This window comes from Podarcis erhardii (genome assembly GCF_964252035.2).
Source record: "Podarcis erhardii genome assembly, chromosome: 2".
Taxonomy (NCBI): Eukaryota; Metazoa; Chordata; class Lepidosauria; order Squamata; family Lacertidae; genus Podarcis; species Podarcis erhardii.
This window is the reverse complement of record NC_138498.1, coordinates 99,175,715-99,193,024: the sequence shown is the minus strand read 5'-3', so window position 1 is coordinate 99,193,024 and position 17,310 is coordinate 99,175,715. Positions and strand designations below refer to the sequence as shown.

Sequence of the window (17,310 nt, the reverse complement as noted above, 5' to 3'; positions counted from 1 at the left end):
TTGAACCCATTTCCTTGTTTCTGCTTCAGCTAAACACTATAATCTTTAAACTAAAGATTAAAAATTGCACCGTAGGAAATTTGTGATCTTTCAAAACAAGATTCTGGTGTTTTGCAACTACGGTACATTAAGAATGTAGTACGGCTGTAATTGTTTACTAGACACGTTTTCCTAATCTTAAAATGCATGTCAAAAATGTAAATGTCATCTGATGTTTCCCAGGAAGAGCTATATTGTAGTAGCAAAGCAATCACTTGTGCTCCTGCTTGGAGTTTTGTAAACAAGGTAAAATAACTGCAAAAGCCTATTAACAATATATTCTGGGAGATATATGCACTTCTGAGAGTGAATGAAGTGAAGTCTATTTGTTTTTAAGAGTATAACACAGAAATGGCTTTCATTACTTTTATGTGCCTTTAAGACCTTCCACCCGATTGCATGCAATACATTAGGGGCTATAGCTCAGTTGTAGAGCATGCACTTTGCATGCACCTTGTCCCATGTTCAATCCCTGGCACCTCCAGGAATATCAGGGAAAAACATGTCTGAGATCTCCTTCCAGTGAGTGTAGGTCCAGGGTCCCCAACTATTTTGGTCTAGAGCAGTAGTTCCCAATTAGAAGAAGAGGAGTTTGGATTTGATATCCCGCTTTATCACTACCCGAAGGAGTCTCAAAGCAGCTAACATTCTCCTTTCCCTCCCCCCCCCCCACAACAAACACTCTGTGAGGCGAGTGGGGCTGAGAGACTTCAGAGAAGTGTGACTAGCCCAAGGTCACCCAGCAGCTGCATGTGGAGGAGTGGAGACATGCGTCTGTCGCACTTAACCACTACACCACACTGGTGTAGGGGTCTGCAGAATGTACCCGGGGGTCCACAGCTCCATCCCTTGCCTCAACTAATTTTTGTCATTTTTGTACAAATTTTATGGTCTATTTTAGTGCTGTTATTTTTCAATATATTGACCAAAATCGGCTTTGAAATCACACCATGATAACGGTATTGACCCAGCAATATGTAGCAATATATCGCTCCTCATGCAGGGGGGTGAGGGTGAAGCAGGGCAGCCAATTTCATGGCACCTCCGATATTGCACGATGATCTCAGCTGATAACGCTGCTGATCTGAGCCGTCTTCCCTCACCGTGAGGGAGACCAGGGCAGCCGATTGCGAGGCGCTGCCTTCCCCTCATGCCGATTGCCCTTGCTTCCGGCAACTCCTGCAGCCAAGCAGGTGCCAAACATATTTCTTTGCTTTCCTTTGGATCACATCAGCAAGACTGGGGGGTGGGGCTTCTTGTTGTCTGGGCAGCCCAGGACCTCCATACATACTGCTCAGGTTTTCAGCCCAGGGAGATCACTTTGGTGCTGCTAACACGGCGGTTTCACTTCACCCCCGGAGGTGCACTCCATTGTCTCTCAAGACAGGCAGGTGCCAACAAGGTCTGGCTCTAATATGGGCAAACCTGTGTTCATGTATTACGTCACATCCTCACTGCTGGGTGAAGCCCTCAGCAAATTGGCTCGCAAGGCGATGAACTCACTTTACGTTTTGCCACTGCTTCTTTGTTTGGAAGCTGTTATTATCAACATCTCAACCATCAGGATGCATTTTTGTATTTAAGAAAAATATAAAACACTGGTAACTCAAATACTTTACTCAGGCCAAGAGTCAAACATATTTAAATTATTTACATTACATTAACAGCTTAACTCCCGTGACATTATTCATCTACATACTTTATTTAAACTACTTTACAGCCCTTTATAAAAATGTAACAATTCTTAAGAGGGCAAACCATATTAACACAGCTGAAATGAAGATTTAAACAACTGAGATATATATCGGCACCGTTCTTCCAGTTATTAACTAGAGATCTTAACTTACTCCCACAAAGTATTAAGAGGGCCTAGCAATGCATTGAGAAGCCAAGGTCTCCTGCAGTCTACTAGGGAATTCTCTCTTGCAGTATTGCTTTCCACACCAACATTGTGAAGCCCACTGCTCTCACTTACATGAATACAGTCACACACGTCTGCTTACAGAGTTCTTGCATGTTGGCAGATTAGGAAGGGGAAATATACAGGTGCGCTTCCAGAAGTCCTGAGCAAACAAATGTCCAGTGTCTGTTTGCTTTTGAAAACTGCATATGAGTTTCAAGAGTTTGAGAGCCTAAATTTCACAGACCTCACTTGCAAAAAGTATTTCCCCCCCACTTTCCAATTGTCATTAGTTGGTAAATTGATAAAGGGCTGCAAAGGAACAAGGAAGTCTGTAGGTTTTATGGTGGAACATGGGCTACATAACCAATACTTGCATTAAACATGAAGAGACAGCATGTGAGTAAGGGGTCTAAAAGATGCAAAATTTTGGGTGCAAGACTTAAGCTTTTTCGTTCCCAGTGCAAACACCTAAGTTCTAGTCAGGGGTTGTATTCTCCAGTTCAAATGCAGAGATAATTTATTCCAAATATAAATTATGAAAGTAGCGTGCACTTAAGTTTCTCGGGTCTTAAATTGAGTTTTCAGGAGCATTCCAATTTGTATTTTGCATTGGCTTTAAGTACTAAAATGCAGTGCCTTCTTGGAAAATAACACTTGGTAAGTTCTGCTGTCAGCAGCCATCATTTGCTTGTTTTGTGTAAGTATCAACTATTATGCAAACCTCTTTTTGAATCAAAGAATTCTCACACTAGACCTTAAATTAGTCAGGAAGATTATTGCATGCTTTAAATATCCATCATTAGATTAAAGTGATACAATCCTCCTGATAATGTAGCAGTTCAGAATATAGGTGAGGAACTGCTTCATTAAATGTTCCGCCAAGTAACAGAAAAAGAAATCCTGCACACAGAAAATTAGTGGATCAGGAAGAATCCTAATATGTCAGGGGAAAGCCTACAGTAGTAGCTCTCTCCCTGACACACTAGCTTTCCTCAGGCAGACCAACAGTATAAGACTCCCATTTCCTATTACATGGTGGTATGATCTCGGGAGATTATAGCACATGATTTCCAAATAGACATGGGCCAAAGGTAAGCAATTAAGGGTAAGTGGTTGATACAATGTCAAAGTATCAAATAAAATCTTAGAATTTCCACGCACCTTATGCTTGATGAAAGCTCTGTAGATAATTGGTTTAGGAAAAATAGGTCTTGTATACCAACATGACAGGATGTGTAAATTTTATCTATTTATCACACTAAAAATTTCATGTAAATTCAGCTATGAAAATTCCAATTCCTGTGAGGAAACCTTTTTAAATCCTAAAGAAATGCAGCAATGCCACATTTTTTCCTGAACATTTAAACAGCCTAAGGTCAGTTTAACAGAAATGGCCCTTTATAACTGCCATACAAAGTATGACTTTAAGAAAGCACAATAATGTAAATATGAATGTGGCTGATACTAGGGAGTTTTCTGTCTCGCTTAGGCTAAATAGTTGGGAAGGCAACTCAAGATGCTATTCCTTTTTTTTATATTCTGTCAAACACCTTCTAAAGATAGTTTCTAAACTACTGGAATTCATTTGAAACATCTGGAACAAGTTTATTCACTTCTGAAAATAAAGTGCACTCACACACATGGTGAGAATTAGGCTATGACAGGAAGAGGTGCAACCATTTCAACATGTAAATTTTTAAACACCACGCTCCTTTTCATCCCCCAGAGTACTACTGATTTTTAGGCAAATGTTGCTTCTTTTCTTTTGCTACAGTTAAAAGCCATTGAAGCTGCTAGGCAGCCCACTTCTATGTGGCAGTTGATTATGCTTTGGAATGCAGCCAAACATTTAAATAACAGTAGAATTGTTTTCTATTGTATAGGAGGGAGCTTGGTTGCTATTACCATACAATACCGATTTTGAGACTTTAAATGTCACCCTGTATTGTTGGCTGCAAAGGCAGTTCTCTAGCTTTGTGGGCACCAGTACCCTGGTTAGGACACTACAGTATAAATCCAATTATTAATTGGTGGTGGTGGTTGTTTTAAAAAAGTCTTAAAAGGCATTCTAAGCCTTGTATTTCAGATAGCAATTATTTGCTATCGGTATTTATATTTTAAAAATCAATATATTTTTTCCGCCAAATATTAATTTTGATAGAAACGAATCAGCATTAGGATATCCATGAAAAACTCTCAGTGAAATTATTCAGCTACATCCCCGTGAGGCAACTGCAATTAAAAAGCTCCTGCTGCTGAATGATCAGCATTATGCAAACTAATTTGCAACTTACTATATTGACAACAAGATGGTCTGCCTTTTAATTAACATTCAGCTATGGATATAAAAATTTAAATATTAACAAATAATTTAATTGATGACAGTTGGCCATCACAAAAGCATAACATTCTTGCCAACATACGAATCCTCTATAGTATAATCATCCTATAGTACAAATTCTTTACAACTCATCTGCATTTACATAAACATTTCTACAGTTTAATGCAACGTCGTTTGCAAGCTGCAACCTCAGCAATAATTAACTATGCCTTTGTTTTAGAAGTTCATCAATCTGAGTCTTGTACATATTTTTCACATCTTCAAGGTCCAACCTCAGTTCTTCTGCTTCCTCTGCTTTCTCACCATACATCTGGAGAATGGTATTGTACCTCTGATCCAAATCCTGAAACAACACAGCCCAATAATTGATGACTTGCTTTCCACATTTATAAAAGAGCTGTTAAGACACTTTTTAGAATGTCAAGATAGAATATACTAAAAGAAAAGTCAATTCTCTTGAGTGCCAATCTTTATGTAGCCAAAACAATACCAACCACACACAGCTACTGCATTTATTCGCCGCTTCACAAACACACAAAAAAGTCTCAAGGCAACTTTCAACAACATAAAATACACAAACAGCTAAAATCAGTTTTGGCAAGAAGCAAAATAAAGCAAACAAAATTTATTGAAGTGTTCATTCACCCGCTCCCCTAAGTTCATCCAGCAGTACTATCAAAGTCCAGCCCGCTAAAAGATGAGCACCACAACAGAGGCAAGAATCATACAAAGGTATGATCCAAAATTAACCACCCAAAATCTGGTAAAACAGGATAGCCTTAGCCTGGTGTCCAAAGCTGTTAATGACGACACCAGGGAGAGCATTCTGCAGATGGGAAGCCACCAAAAAGGCCAATTCATGCATTGCCATCCTCCTTCATAGAAGGCACATAGAGAAGGGCCTCAAAAGATCATTGCGTGGTATTCGAATCCTGAGTCACATAAGCCTTTATAGGTCAAAATCAACACTGGTGTAATATGTGCAAAGTTGCATGTCCCATTAAGGACCCTAGAAACTGCAATTTTTTGCATTACCTGCAGGTTCCTAACCTGGTTTACTCAGAAGTAACTCTTGTAGTGTTCAGTGAAAATTATTTATTAGTATGTTTAGGAATGCAAGCACTGCTTTTCGCAGTACTTTGTAATAAAGCATTTCACTTTACACGTACAGCAGGGACATAATTACAGAGGCTGCTGAATACATTTCAGATTTCATCGTAGAAACAAGCTACCTACCCTTAGCTGTGTACGTAGCTTGGGAATCTCCTTCACTTTTTCTTCTAAGTCATCATTTTGATTTGTCAGCTTTACCAGCTCTTCTGCCATTACCGAACGAGTTCTTTCAAGGTTTCCGATTTCCAGCTAAGGTAACAAATATTTGACAGTTAAAATTCTACCAAGTTACTAATTCTGTTTCCATTAAAAGTAACCAGGAGTGTTCAGCTTGCAAGCTTATATCCCATATTACAAGTATTCTGGTATTAACAGGAATAATGCATGGAAGTGGGGTTTCCAGCTACCCCACCCCTTGCCCTTAAAAGCCTTATAAGAAGCTGCTGCAGAAGAGGGACTGTGTGCAACATCATGGAACAGATGTTTCTAGGACTAAGGTAAAACTGTGAAACGCCCTTGTTATTTTTGCCATTGAATACTGCATGTTGCTTTATTTTATACTACTGTGTGTTTTTTGTGTTATTATTCTTGCTATTGTTTTGTTACGTTGTTATGAAGTGGTTGCTATGTTGCTGTTTTGCTATTTTATTGTGAAACTGGTTTTGTAGTGTTTGTTTGAAACGCACCCGTTTCTTTGTTGTCAGCCACTTTGAGCGTGAAGTATAAAACAAAATAAATAAAGATATTTGTTTAAATAAATAAAACGAAGGGATAAAGGTAAACCATTCCTACAAAGCAAAACCGACACAAGATTTCAAATTATAACTGGCATATACATTTATTGTGTGCCTACAATAAATTACGAAGTTCCATCTCTTGTTCTGATGTAGCATCAATACACAAGGATTTGCATTCAGAGGACAAAATAAGAGAATTGAAACTGCGCTGGTCCCTCTGCTAACTGGAAGGTATTACAGCAGCTCATGAGCCTGAGAAATGGAAGAACTTACAAACACCTATTATGTTAGCTAACCTCCTACAGTAGTTACTTCCTACAAGTTACTGCAGTATTTCACAGCAGATGGAGAGAAACACTGCACTGTATTTATCTCACTGCGCCACGTGTTGTAACTCCCCACTAAAATGTTTCTGAACCATTTCTATAATTTGTTCAACAGCAATCAAAGTGTCTGTGGTCACACAAGACTTTTCTGGGCTCCTCTCATCCTACTGCAAGCCCTGATATGCTCCCAAAATTGACATTTTTGGAGGTTGGGGAACCCTCTAGAATTTGCTCTGGGGGGATCCCTCAATGGACTGACAATACTGGATGTATTAGGCTGAAGACTGAACTCTGACAAAACAAGCCCATAAAAATGAACTGATCACATCTGTCTATCAAGTATGTATATCACACATATGGAACACCTATTCCTACTTATGTTTAGACACACAGGTCAACACAGGTTACCTGTAGGTGAGAAATCTCGCCCTCTCGCAATTTCAATTGTGACTGTAGGTTTTCAATAATGCTTGAGCCTGCTCCCATTCTCATTGCGTCGTATAGATTGTTCCCACTTGTAGACACTGAACCAAAGGAATGATCATGTTGGTCATCCTGCAATAAAAATTGTGATACACCCATGGAATTGAATACTTAACAGCATGCAAGTTATTATTTTGTACCTAAAGAATGATACAACTTTCAAGATTGACACTAGAATGTTAACTTTTTTATGTTTAAACAGCGCTTGCAAAAACAAGTGAAGACAGCCAGTTTGGTATGGTGGATCAAGGAGAAGTGGATTCAAAACCCTGCTCAGCCATGAAGTTCATGTGATAACCTCTGTCCATTCAATATTTTGCATCCTAATCACCATCACAGGGTTGCTGTGAGGACTGAACTGTTTGGAAAGCATTTCATGTATATATTAAAAAAATGGTCTTTGCCATTTTTGTTAGCAAATATATATATTCAGTGGTTTGTAGAAGTAATGTTCCAGAAAGAAAAAGACCACATTTAAATCATTTCATCTTCTGATATTGATAAAAGGCTATACCCAAGACCTGTCAGTTAAGCTCTAGTCAGGTTTCGTCCAAAGTGGAATTTCCTCATGAGAGCCAAAATGTACCACAAAGGCAAAGAGAAGCAAGTTCATTTTCTAATTACCAGCATATATTTTCACCTTCTATGTGTTGCCCTATAGCGTCACATGAACTGGTGAAACTACTTCAAACTACCTGCTCTCATTTTAGCAGTGAGATTTTGCTGGATTCAAGAAAACAATTAAGACAGCACAATGATATTAATAAAAAAAGACACTGAAGGAGCAAATAAAGGTCAAATGATACATGGAACGATACCTGGGATATAAAGGATGCCTGGAGTCCTGCCATATCAACCCCACTTATTGAGCTTGAGCGTGACAGAGTTGGAGTGCTTGAGACAGTTTCCATTGTTGAAGAAGTGTATAATTTACGCTCCTAAGAGAAAATGTACAATATCCAAAGAGAATAACTATATATATTATATATATTAGTGCAAAGAATTTACCTACTCTGAAATACTCACTAAGAAGATGACGAAAACATGACAAACACAAGATCTCCTGTTATGCAATTCACTTGTAACTTTAATAAATTAAGTAACAAAATGGACTTGATAGCACTGCTTACTCTGCTCCTTCAACTTCCAAAGTCACATCATCTACAGAACTTGCTGATTATTTGAAACAAAGTAACTTCATTTAGTAATCACACAGAGCAGAATCAAACCCTAATGTCATGTTAGCATCGGACACACTGCTGATGAAAGAGCAGCATGCTTGCTATTTTTTGTCAGTGTAGGAATTTACATTGTATATATAACATAAAGACTTCTTCAGTATCCTCAAGTAAAGTACAAAGAAATGGAGCACCCCCAAAGGTGTCCAAGAGCGAACTAAAATGAGGGAATATTCTCAGGATTGAAGGCTAATGGGAAACCCAAGGGAAAGGGAACGTTCAGGGCAGTGTGACTTAAGGTCCCAGAAGGAAGTACAAAATAGTTTCTTGTTTTTGTTTCAGTTTCTTGTACAAAATAAGAGGTTGTGGCCCACTGCCATGACAATTTCTATTGTGAACCACCCTGGGACCTTTAGATGAAGGGTAGTATACAAATAACAACAACAACAGTTGTGTTGTTATTACAGACAACTAAACCAGAATTTATATTGTATATAGTGTATGGCCATATCAAGAGTGAAACACAGAATTGGAGATCCCAGAAAGCTACCATCTTGCCTGACGACTGCTTCGTGTGCTCATTTAAAGCTTGCTTTGTCTCCAAGAACTATGGAAAGTGGTTAACATGAACAAGCACCTTTTCTCTTGCAGTTTCTTGTACAAAAAATGCTTTCTTCTTTTCCTGCTCAACTTTCATTTTCTCCATTTCCAGCTGAGTAGCTAACAGTGTCTGCAGAAAACAAAAAAAAAGATGTATTTATTCACTGAGAAGCCTAATTTGCTAAAGCAATGTTATTATCAAAGAATATATCAAAACCTTTTCTTTCTTTGCCTCTCCAACAGTTTTCACATACTCTTCTTTAAGGTTTTCCAGCTCGACTTCATACCTGCACCAAGAGGAAGAAAACACATGTACAATCTCAGTAAATAGGAGGAGGGATCTTATTATAAACATACTGTTTTTGTACTTCTACTATTTTTATTGTATAGCTTTGTTTGTACTTATTTCAATAAAAAAAAACTTTAAAAAATAAAATGCAATAAATGCACTGAAGTAGCATGAGAGATTTACTACAGTGGAACCTCGGTTCTCGAACTCCTCAGTTGTCATATGTTTTGGTTCTCGAACACCAAAAACCCAGAAGTAAATGCTTCCGTTTTCAAATGTTTTTCGGAACCCAAACGTGCGACGCAGGTTCCACTGAGTGCAAAAAGCTCTTGCAACCAATGGGAAGCTGCGCCTCGGTTTTTGAACATTTCAGAAACCAAATGGGCTTTCAGAATGGATTTCATTCGAGAACTGAGATATCACTGTATTGTGTCTGGCAGTCAAGATTATATAGAACTTGCAAAAAGGAAAACAGGCCCATATGAACTCCAGCATGCCAGTTTGGTTGCACATGGGATCACCAAGTAACCTGTATTATCTGCACTGCTGGTGAGATGGTTTTATTGGTAAACACACTATGCTGGTAGCAGCACTCACACAACAAATGTAACCATTTTTAAGAGAACAATATACATTGTGCTTGGCCAATCTGGCTGCGGCTAATGGCAGCTGCAAGTCCAAGGACATCCGGGAAGCCACAGGTTTCCCATGCCTGCAGTATACGTTGTCACTCTTTCTGCTTTCTATGGCATTAGGAAAAATGCTCCCAATAGAATGCATGTATCCTGAAAGCATCCGAGACCCTAAGAAAACAATATTACTGAGCGGCCATACAAGTGGCACAAAAAATAGAATAAAATATAGTGTTAAAGAAGTATTAAATTTTTAAAGTAGCATTGTTCATTACACGCCACCTAGCTATTTCAACTATGTTGTACGCTTTCAGAGAAACTGTTGTAAACTTTAGAAGCAACTTACCGATTGTTTTCATTTTCTAGTTTCTTAAGCCTGGCTTTCTCTGTCTCGAGTTGTGCTTGAAGGCGGGTATTTTCTTGCCTTAGGAGGCTATTTTGTGACTCAGTGGAAGAAAGCTGGATTTTATTGGCAAGAAGTTCCTCTGTAGCAGCACGTTCTCTTTCAGCCTGTGCTGCCAAGGCAGTCTGAGATTCCCCTAACAGTAAGAGAACATTACTAGTTAGAATTTACAAATTTATGGAGGAGAGGGCTATAAATGGCTACTAGCCATGATGGATGGCTATGCTCTGCCTCCACAGCTGGAGACAGCAATACTTCCGAATACTAGTTGCTAGAAACCACAGGAGGGGAGAACATTCTTGTGCTCATGTTCTGCTTGCTGCTTTCCCACAGGCTTCTGGTTGGCCACTGTGAGAACAGGATGCTGGACTAGATAGGCCATCAGTCTGATCCATCAGGCTCTTCTTGTGTTCTTAGGAGGGGAGTGTAGCTTCTGGTAACTTTATGACCTCTCCCCCAAAGCTATTATCACATTAAATGCATGTATATATCGAACCAAACTGCGGGAGGCAGTGGAAGACAGGAGTGGCTGGCGTGCTCTGGTCCATGGGGTCACAAAGAGTCGGACACGACTAAACGACTAAACAACAACAACGTATATTGAACATGGCTCTTAGGTATGTTACATGCAAAGAACTATGGATTTAAGGCAGAGATGGTTCCTTTTAGGCACTGGCTGGATCACTGCCTAGGTTGTTTTCCTATTCTAAGGAAGATTGGGGGGGGGGGGAGGAATAAACTGAGCCAGATTCAGATACAGACTGCACAGGAGATCAATGATACCCAGTCAGGCTAGTTTTCCACCCGCTTGGGTTGGGAGCAGAAGAGGCTGTAACCAGAGAAGCAAAATCAGAACAACATGGAACTGTGCTTTAGTGTTTTCTGGTCACACATAGGCTTTTGTAGATCCCTGGCAAATCATTAGACGCACCATCAGAACACATATTCCAGATACATGCCTGTATCTCCTATTCTCTCTCTGTGTGTGCCTGCATAATCATGAGTTCCCATTCATATCCATTAATTTTGTGCTATGCGTGGAAGTTCTTGAGACTTGTGTGTCCCCCCCCCCCAAATCCCACTGACCAACAACTTTTGCCTCACCAAGCCTATCAGAGAGATTCTTCTCTAACTTCTCCCATGACAAGGTCTGTGCTCCCAAGGTTGCTTGCAGGTTTTCTATCTGTCGGAGCAGGGGCCTTGTAGCAGATGTAACACTTTGACTCAGCTCCTGGTTGCGAGTCTCCGCTTCCTGAAGCCTCTGAAATTATAAATTGGGTAAGCACTACTTTAAGCCCTAAAATACCATGAACAGAACCATCTGAAGCTTTATCCCTATTCAGGCAAATACAGTATTGTGCCACGTCCTCCGTTTACTGAAAAGTTTTTGTTAATGTACTGCAAAAAAAAAGTTAGCAAGTAAGCAGTATGGTATTACAGACAGCAGAAGCTTTAAGCAGTATACCATTTGCTGTGCCACAAATCATTTAACCGCACAATGAAAAGTTGGATTTTGCTGCTCAGCTACAATATACAATTGAACATCTACCTATTTTGCTTATTTTGCACAATTGCTTCTCCTAGTTATTAGAAGGAGGAAGGTGTTATCTATGGGACTGAGCCCCACCTGCTGGCCACTGGCAAGACTATCAAGGCTCTGCACAAGTCCAAACCACAGAGATATTTGTTGCTTTGCTAAATACAGTAGTCATACACTGCTTGTTATTGAAACTGGAAATCCAAGAAGTCCAAACTGATTGATAAATCTTGAATGTTCAATAAAGCATGCCTGTTTCTAACTCTCTGCCCAAATTAAAAGTAGCCATGTGCTCCCTTTTAAAATTTCCTGTTATGGATCACTGGAAGGAGGATCAACAGTCAGCCGTTCGCGAATTAGAAAACAATTTTTTCCTAGCATTTGTAAGAGGCAAAAAAGAGACAGATCTCAGAGAACAATCTGCCAGAGTACCTGCTGAAGTTCACTAATTTCCTGGCGCAAATAATCCTCCTTTCTAGCCGTTTGTTGTTCTGCACGTTGCAGGGCCACTCTCAAGTCTGTCACCTGCAACACAGGGATACAAATACAGTATGCTGAATTGAATATGCAGATCTAACACTCCACTGGCGTTTTATCATGTATCAACACCAGTTGGCACCTCCTATAATTCTGACTATCATACCCAGAACACCATTAGGTTGCTTAAGGAGTCGTCATCATCATTACTTTACCACTATGCTGTAGCTACAGCACAAAGAGCAAGTGCATCCTGTTTCAAATACCGTATTTTTCACTCTATAAGACGCACCTTTTCCCTCCTAAAAAGGGGAAATGTGTGTGCATCTTATGGAGCGAATGCAGGCTACGCAGCTATCGCTGAAGCAAGAACAGCAAGAGGGAGAGCTGTGCAGCAATCCCTCTTGCTGTTCTGGCTTTAGGGATAGCCGCAAAAAAACTTTTCAACAACATTTGATTCAGAATATTTTTTTCTTCTTGTTTTCCTCCTCTAAAAGCTAGGTGCATCTTATGGTCGGGTGTGTCTTATAGAGCGAAAAATACGGCACTTCAAATCTAGTGCCTTAGTAATGATAAATGAGAAGTAAGCTAATACCCTTTTAATTTCCCCCCTTAGGATTTGCAGCAATTCAATGGCTTTCTATGTAATTTTAAAGCATGTCCTTCTGCTTCATTCATTCCTACTTGTAATTATGCCAAGTACGTGTTGAATTAGATTTTTCTGGGAATCACATAACGTGGTTTTCAGGCTGCACTGCTATGACATGTAAGCATTACAACATATACAACTGGCAAAAGAAAAACACTTGCAAACTTTAGTTGTACCCAACACTGACCTGAATTGCTAAAGCCTCTTGTTGCTGGCGAGCCTCCTCTTGGGCCTTCTCTAGAGCTAAGCCCAGCTGCTCCTTCACTTTCAGTTCATGGCTTAGTGCTGCTTCTTGCGCCTCACAGTCTTTCGCAGCATTGGCTCTGTGAAGATCTGCAAGTTCCCTGTGAAAAATATGCATTTTAAACATAGGTATGCATTGAAATGGATGGACATGACTAAGTCCATTCTTTTTAATAAGTCTATTCTTAAGTAAAACTTAGTTGAACAGCATCCTATGTTTATGTATTTTAAAATCCATTAAGAAAACAAAATACAAATACTGGGGAAACCTGAAAGAGAATGTTGTCTTCTAGGCACAACAAATATCTGTCCTTCTCCATTTTTATGGACATTGCCTTACTTGTATGCACTATCAAGAGCTGCCTGCACACTTCGGTTCTTCTCTTCAAGCTCCTCAAGATCCGTCTGGAGTCTGGTAATATCCTTCTCTTGCCGTTCAACCACACTGCTTAGCTGCCTGATGCTCTCCCTGTGCTGCTTTTCAACTTCTTCTTTGCCATCCAACACCTGTTACAATGAAAAGGCATCACAACCTATTGCTTAACTTCTCTTTACAGAGCTTTAAAAATCACTCTGCATAGAAAACAGCTGCTACCTTTATTGAAAGCTAGACTAAGGAAAAATATAAGCAATAAAGGAAAATGATTCAGAAGATTTACAGAAAATATCATTAGGCTAACAAAGAAGGTTAAACCTAATTGTATGTGTCTGCGCCTTTTGGGCATCTGAAATGGGCACACATTTGCAGTGACTGTGTTGAAGTTGGTGGACTTTGCTACCAAATTGCACGCTGCAGTTAAGAATGGATGAATCAGTCTATTTCTGGTCTACGGGTTGTATTCAGTTTTGGCTTTGCAATAATACAAGAACCTCTGCTGGCACAAGGCAGGACCCCTGCGTTTTGCTGACCGCTCTTACTCAGTGCAGCCTTCTGTGAACCCCAAAAGTGTCTTCTGAGGGTTGGGGGCCCTCTGGAACAATGTGTGATACGATACAGAGGGCTGTAGTTAGTGAGAGGAAGATTGATGAAAATGGTGGCCCTGCCTTGCACTAGCAGTGGTGCTTTCACTAGTGCAAAGCTAAAATAGGATACAGTCCCATGAAATTTTCATGTGTGTTTATTGTCATAAGAACCTTGTTAGATCAGGCAAAAGGCCCATCTAGTTGAGAATTCTGTTCTCTCATTGGCCAAGCAGATGTCCATATGAAGCCCACTTCAGGACTCGAGTGTGATGGCACTTGCCTACTCATGACCTCAGCAACTGGTATTCAGATGCATGCTGCCTTCAAGGTAAAGGTAAAGGGACCCCTGACCTTAGGTCCAGTTGCGAACAACTCTGGGGTTGCAGCGCTCATCTCACTTTATTGGCCGAGGGAGCTGGCTTACAGCTTCCAGGTCATGTGGCCAGCATGAATAAGCCACTTCTGGCGAACCAAAGCAGCACACGGAAACACCATTTACCTTCCCACCGGAGCGGTACCTATTTATCTACTTGCACTTTGACGTGCTTTCAAACTGCTAGGTGGGCAGGAGCTGGGACCGAGCAACAGTCACCCTGTCGTGGGGATTCAAACTGTCAACCTTCTGATCAGCAAGCCCTAGGCTCTGTGGTTTAGACCACAGCGCCACCCGCATCCCTGCACGCTGCCTTAGCCATAGTAATTAGCACCCATTGTCAAAAAAGCTTCAACTAATGCAAAATTTCTGCCTCTTCATAGTACACATTCAACTGGTTCTATTTATTCATTTTAAAAATTTTAAGCAGCCTTTCAGTTAAAGCTTCCAAGAATGCAAAACAAAAAATAAAAAATGAAACCACTGAATAACTAGAAGAGCAGATAGAAGGAGCAATAAAACCAGCAACAGCTATCAGTTTTCCTCCAGGCACAATTCAAGGGGCTGGTTCTCACCCTTAAAGAGAGATTTATTTATATACCCAATACTGTTTCTTCCCATGAGGGAAACATGGTAAACTATGCTCTATGGCAGTGTCTCCCAACCTTGGGCCTCCAGCTGTTTTTGAACTACAATTCTCATCATCCCTGACCACTGGTCTTGCTAGCTAGGGATGATGGGAGTTGTAGGCCAAAAACATCTGGAGGCCCAAGGTTGGGAAACACTGCTCTATGGAACAGTCCCAACTCCATGTGTCCTCACTACATCTGCTAAATCCGCTGCAAGAAGCAGAGCTTTTACCACAAGGCTGTTGACAGGCTTTCACAATAAGATTCAGAGTTATTCTTCCCCCCCCCCCATTTTTTGGAGAAAATTCTGAAAATAATATGGCTGCTCTTTGGCCACTATGGCTTTATATTTTACTGGGTTAAAAAAAAATCCTGTTGGAAGCCTCCTTGATTCTTAAGAGGCAGGTTACACATTTTAAAAAATAATAATAAGTGAATTGACACATAGATAAAAGGCATGCAAACCCTTCCAATGCCATGTCTAAAAATTTACCCAACCTGTTTCAAATGCTGTAACTCTTCTTCTAATTCCGTAATCTTTTTATTCTGCTTTGTATTTGTTTTTTCTCTTTCCTTTTCCTTTGCCCTTAGCTTCTTAATGATGTTAGAATTTTGCAACTGTTGTTTTGAAAGCTTTTCCCCTGAAAAGAAAGATAGATTTGGTGAATGGGGATCAATGCATATTTAACATAGGACTATGACTCTTCACATTCCGATTCTTTAACTTCCAATTATTTGGGCAAATGGGCTGTGAATGGGCATGTAAACCAGCTTAATCACAAATGAGGACTATAATCATAAAAATGACTTGAAGCCATGTATATAATTTCCCTGGCATGTGAAATGGGGGTACATATAATCAGGTAAGACTAAAGACCCAAACCCTATACATCAACCTTGAAGTAACATATATTTATAAATTCAGATAGGTAGCAGTGTTGGTCTGCCGCAGTTGATATATATATATATATTTAAAAATTGTCTGGTAGCACCTTAGAGAGCAACTAAGTCTCTGAAGAAGTGTGCATGCACACAAAAGCTTATACCAAGAACAAACTTACTAGTGGACAATTTTTTGAAAAAAAATTATATACATTTATAAGAGATACTAAAAGTTTTTAGCCAAAGATTTGCAGGTATCTCAGTTTATTCCTTTGCCTAAATAAACATTATGAGCAAAGAAAAATCCAACAGTATCTGCAGAGGTGTTTGCTGTCTAATCTAATAGTCAGAAAACACATTAAGAGCCCTAATGGATCATTCTGTGTCCCTATGTCCCCACTCTGTTTCACAGAAGCCAACTGGGTGCCTATGAAAAGGTAACAGGTGTAGTGTACCAAACCTTGTGTAAAATAAATATTAAAATTGGCAGGATCCAAAGCTACCACAAATGCTCTAGAGCACACATAAGCAGCATTCACACATCATGCTAAACCATGATTTAGCTAGTCATGAAGCCAGGAAGACTTTGGCATTCACGTCTGAGTTTCCCTGAATTCTAGCATGTTATGTCATCCAGACCAGTGATTGTAACTTAACCCTATGATCCGTTTAACGAATTCATCTTCTTAAACCGTGGTCTGAGTTTGGCTTGTTTTGAAAGTGAAACTAAACGTTGCTGAAGTCCTCCCACCCACAAAGGAGGAGGGTAGGGGGAATGGCCTGCTGAACCAGAGGTTCACCATTGCTCCTTCCTGGTCATGTTTGTCTCACTAGGCTAGGCCAGCCTCAAGTAGGCAACAATACAGACATTCTCTGAATATACGATTGAAGCTTGCTTCTCCTTTTAACATTACTCTTGTAGAAACAACATGATAGTAAAATTTAGTTGCAACTGAGCCTAGGGTTAACATTGTACAGTTGTACCTTGGTTCTCGAACACTTTGTGACTCAAACGTTTTGGCTCCCGAACACCACAAACCCGGAAGTGAGTGTTCCAGTTTGCGAACGTTTTTTGAAACCCAAACGTCCGACACAGCTTCCGACTGAGTGCAGGAAGCTCCTGCAGCCAACTGGAAGCTGCGCCTTAGTTTTCAGAAGTCGAATGGACTTCCGGAACGGATTCTGTTCGCGAACCAAGGTAGGACTGTACCTCAGAAGCAGCTGTCAAGGTCTAAGATGCACATCAACTGGTTTGTGTAACTCAGGCCTAAAGCCTTGCTATTCCACCTTTATGGAGGGTTACACACACCTAGATTTACCCTTTCTTAAGCCATTAAACTTTTCACACCCTAAATTGCTTGTTGAAAAGATAGGTTTGAAGAGGGAATCTATTCTTCCCTTGCCAGTAAGGGCTGTAGTCAAAAAGTATTTCTTCTAGAATAAATTTAAAGTGACCAGACATTTGAAGTAACATATGTAGCTAGTTTCCCAGGAACTGTTTTTAAGAAACTAA

General features: G+C 40.0%; 1 protein-coding gene and 1 long non-coding RNA gene across 2 annotated transcripts in view; one reads left to right on the top strand and one right to left on the bottom strand.

Annotated features, from left to right (window-relative positions):
• The window catches only part of LOC309337465, a 251,399-nt gene that overhangs the window by 157,001 nt on the left and 77,088 nt on the right, over positions 1-17,310 (top strand). The window lies entirely within an intron of this gene.
• TMF1 (TATA element modulatory factor 1) overlaps positions 1,642-17,310 on the bottom strand; it is a 24,567-nt gene continuing 8,898 nt past the window's right edge. Inside the window, exons 3-14 of the mRNA XM_081851919.1 lie at positions 15,414-15,567; positions 13,291-13,457; positions 12,895-13,051; positions 12,014-12,106; positions 11,149-11,305; positions 9,988-10,180; positions 8,938-9,007; positions 8,758-8,850; positions 7,761-7,880; positions 6,868-7,014; positions 5,520-5,645; positions 1,642-4,626 (exon numbers count right to left, since the gene is read on the bottom strand). Of these exons, the coding sequence (XP_081708045.1) occupies positions 4,483-4,626; positions 5,520-5,645; positions 6,868-7,014; positions 7,761-7,880; positions 8,758-8,850; positions 8,938-9,007; positions 9,988-10,180; positions 11,149-11,305; positions 12,014-12,106; positions 12,895-13,051; positions 13,291-13,457; positions 15,414-15,567 (1,621 nt within the window). The 3' untranslated portion in view covers positions 1,642-4,482. The remainder of the gene's footprint in view (positions 4,627-5,519; positions 5,646-6,867; positions 7,015-7,760; positions 7,881-8,757; positions 8,851-8,937; positions 9,008-9,987; positions 10,181-11,148; positions 11,306-12,013; positions 12,107-12,894; positions 13,052-13,290; positions 13,458-15,413; positions 15,568-17,310) is intronic.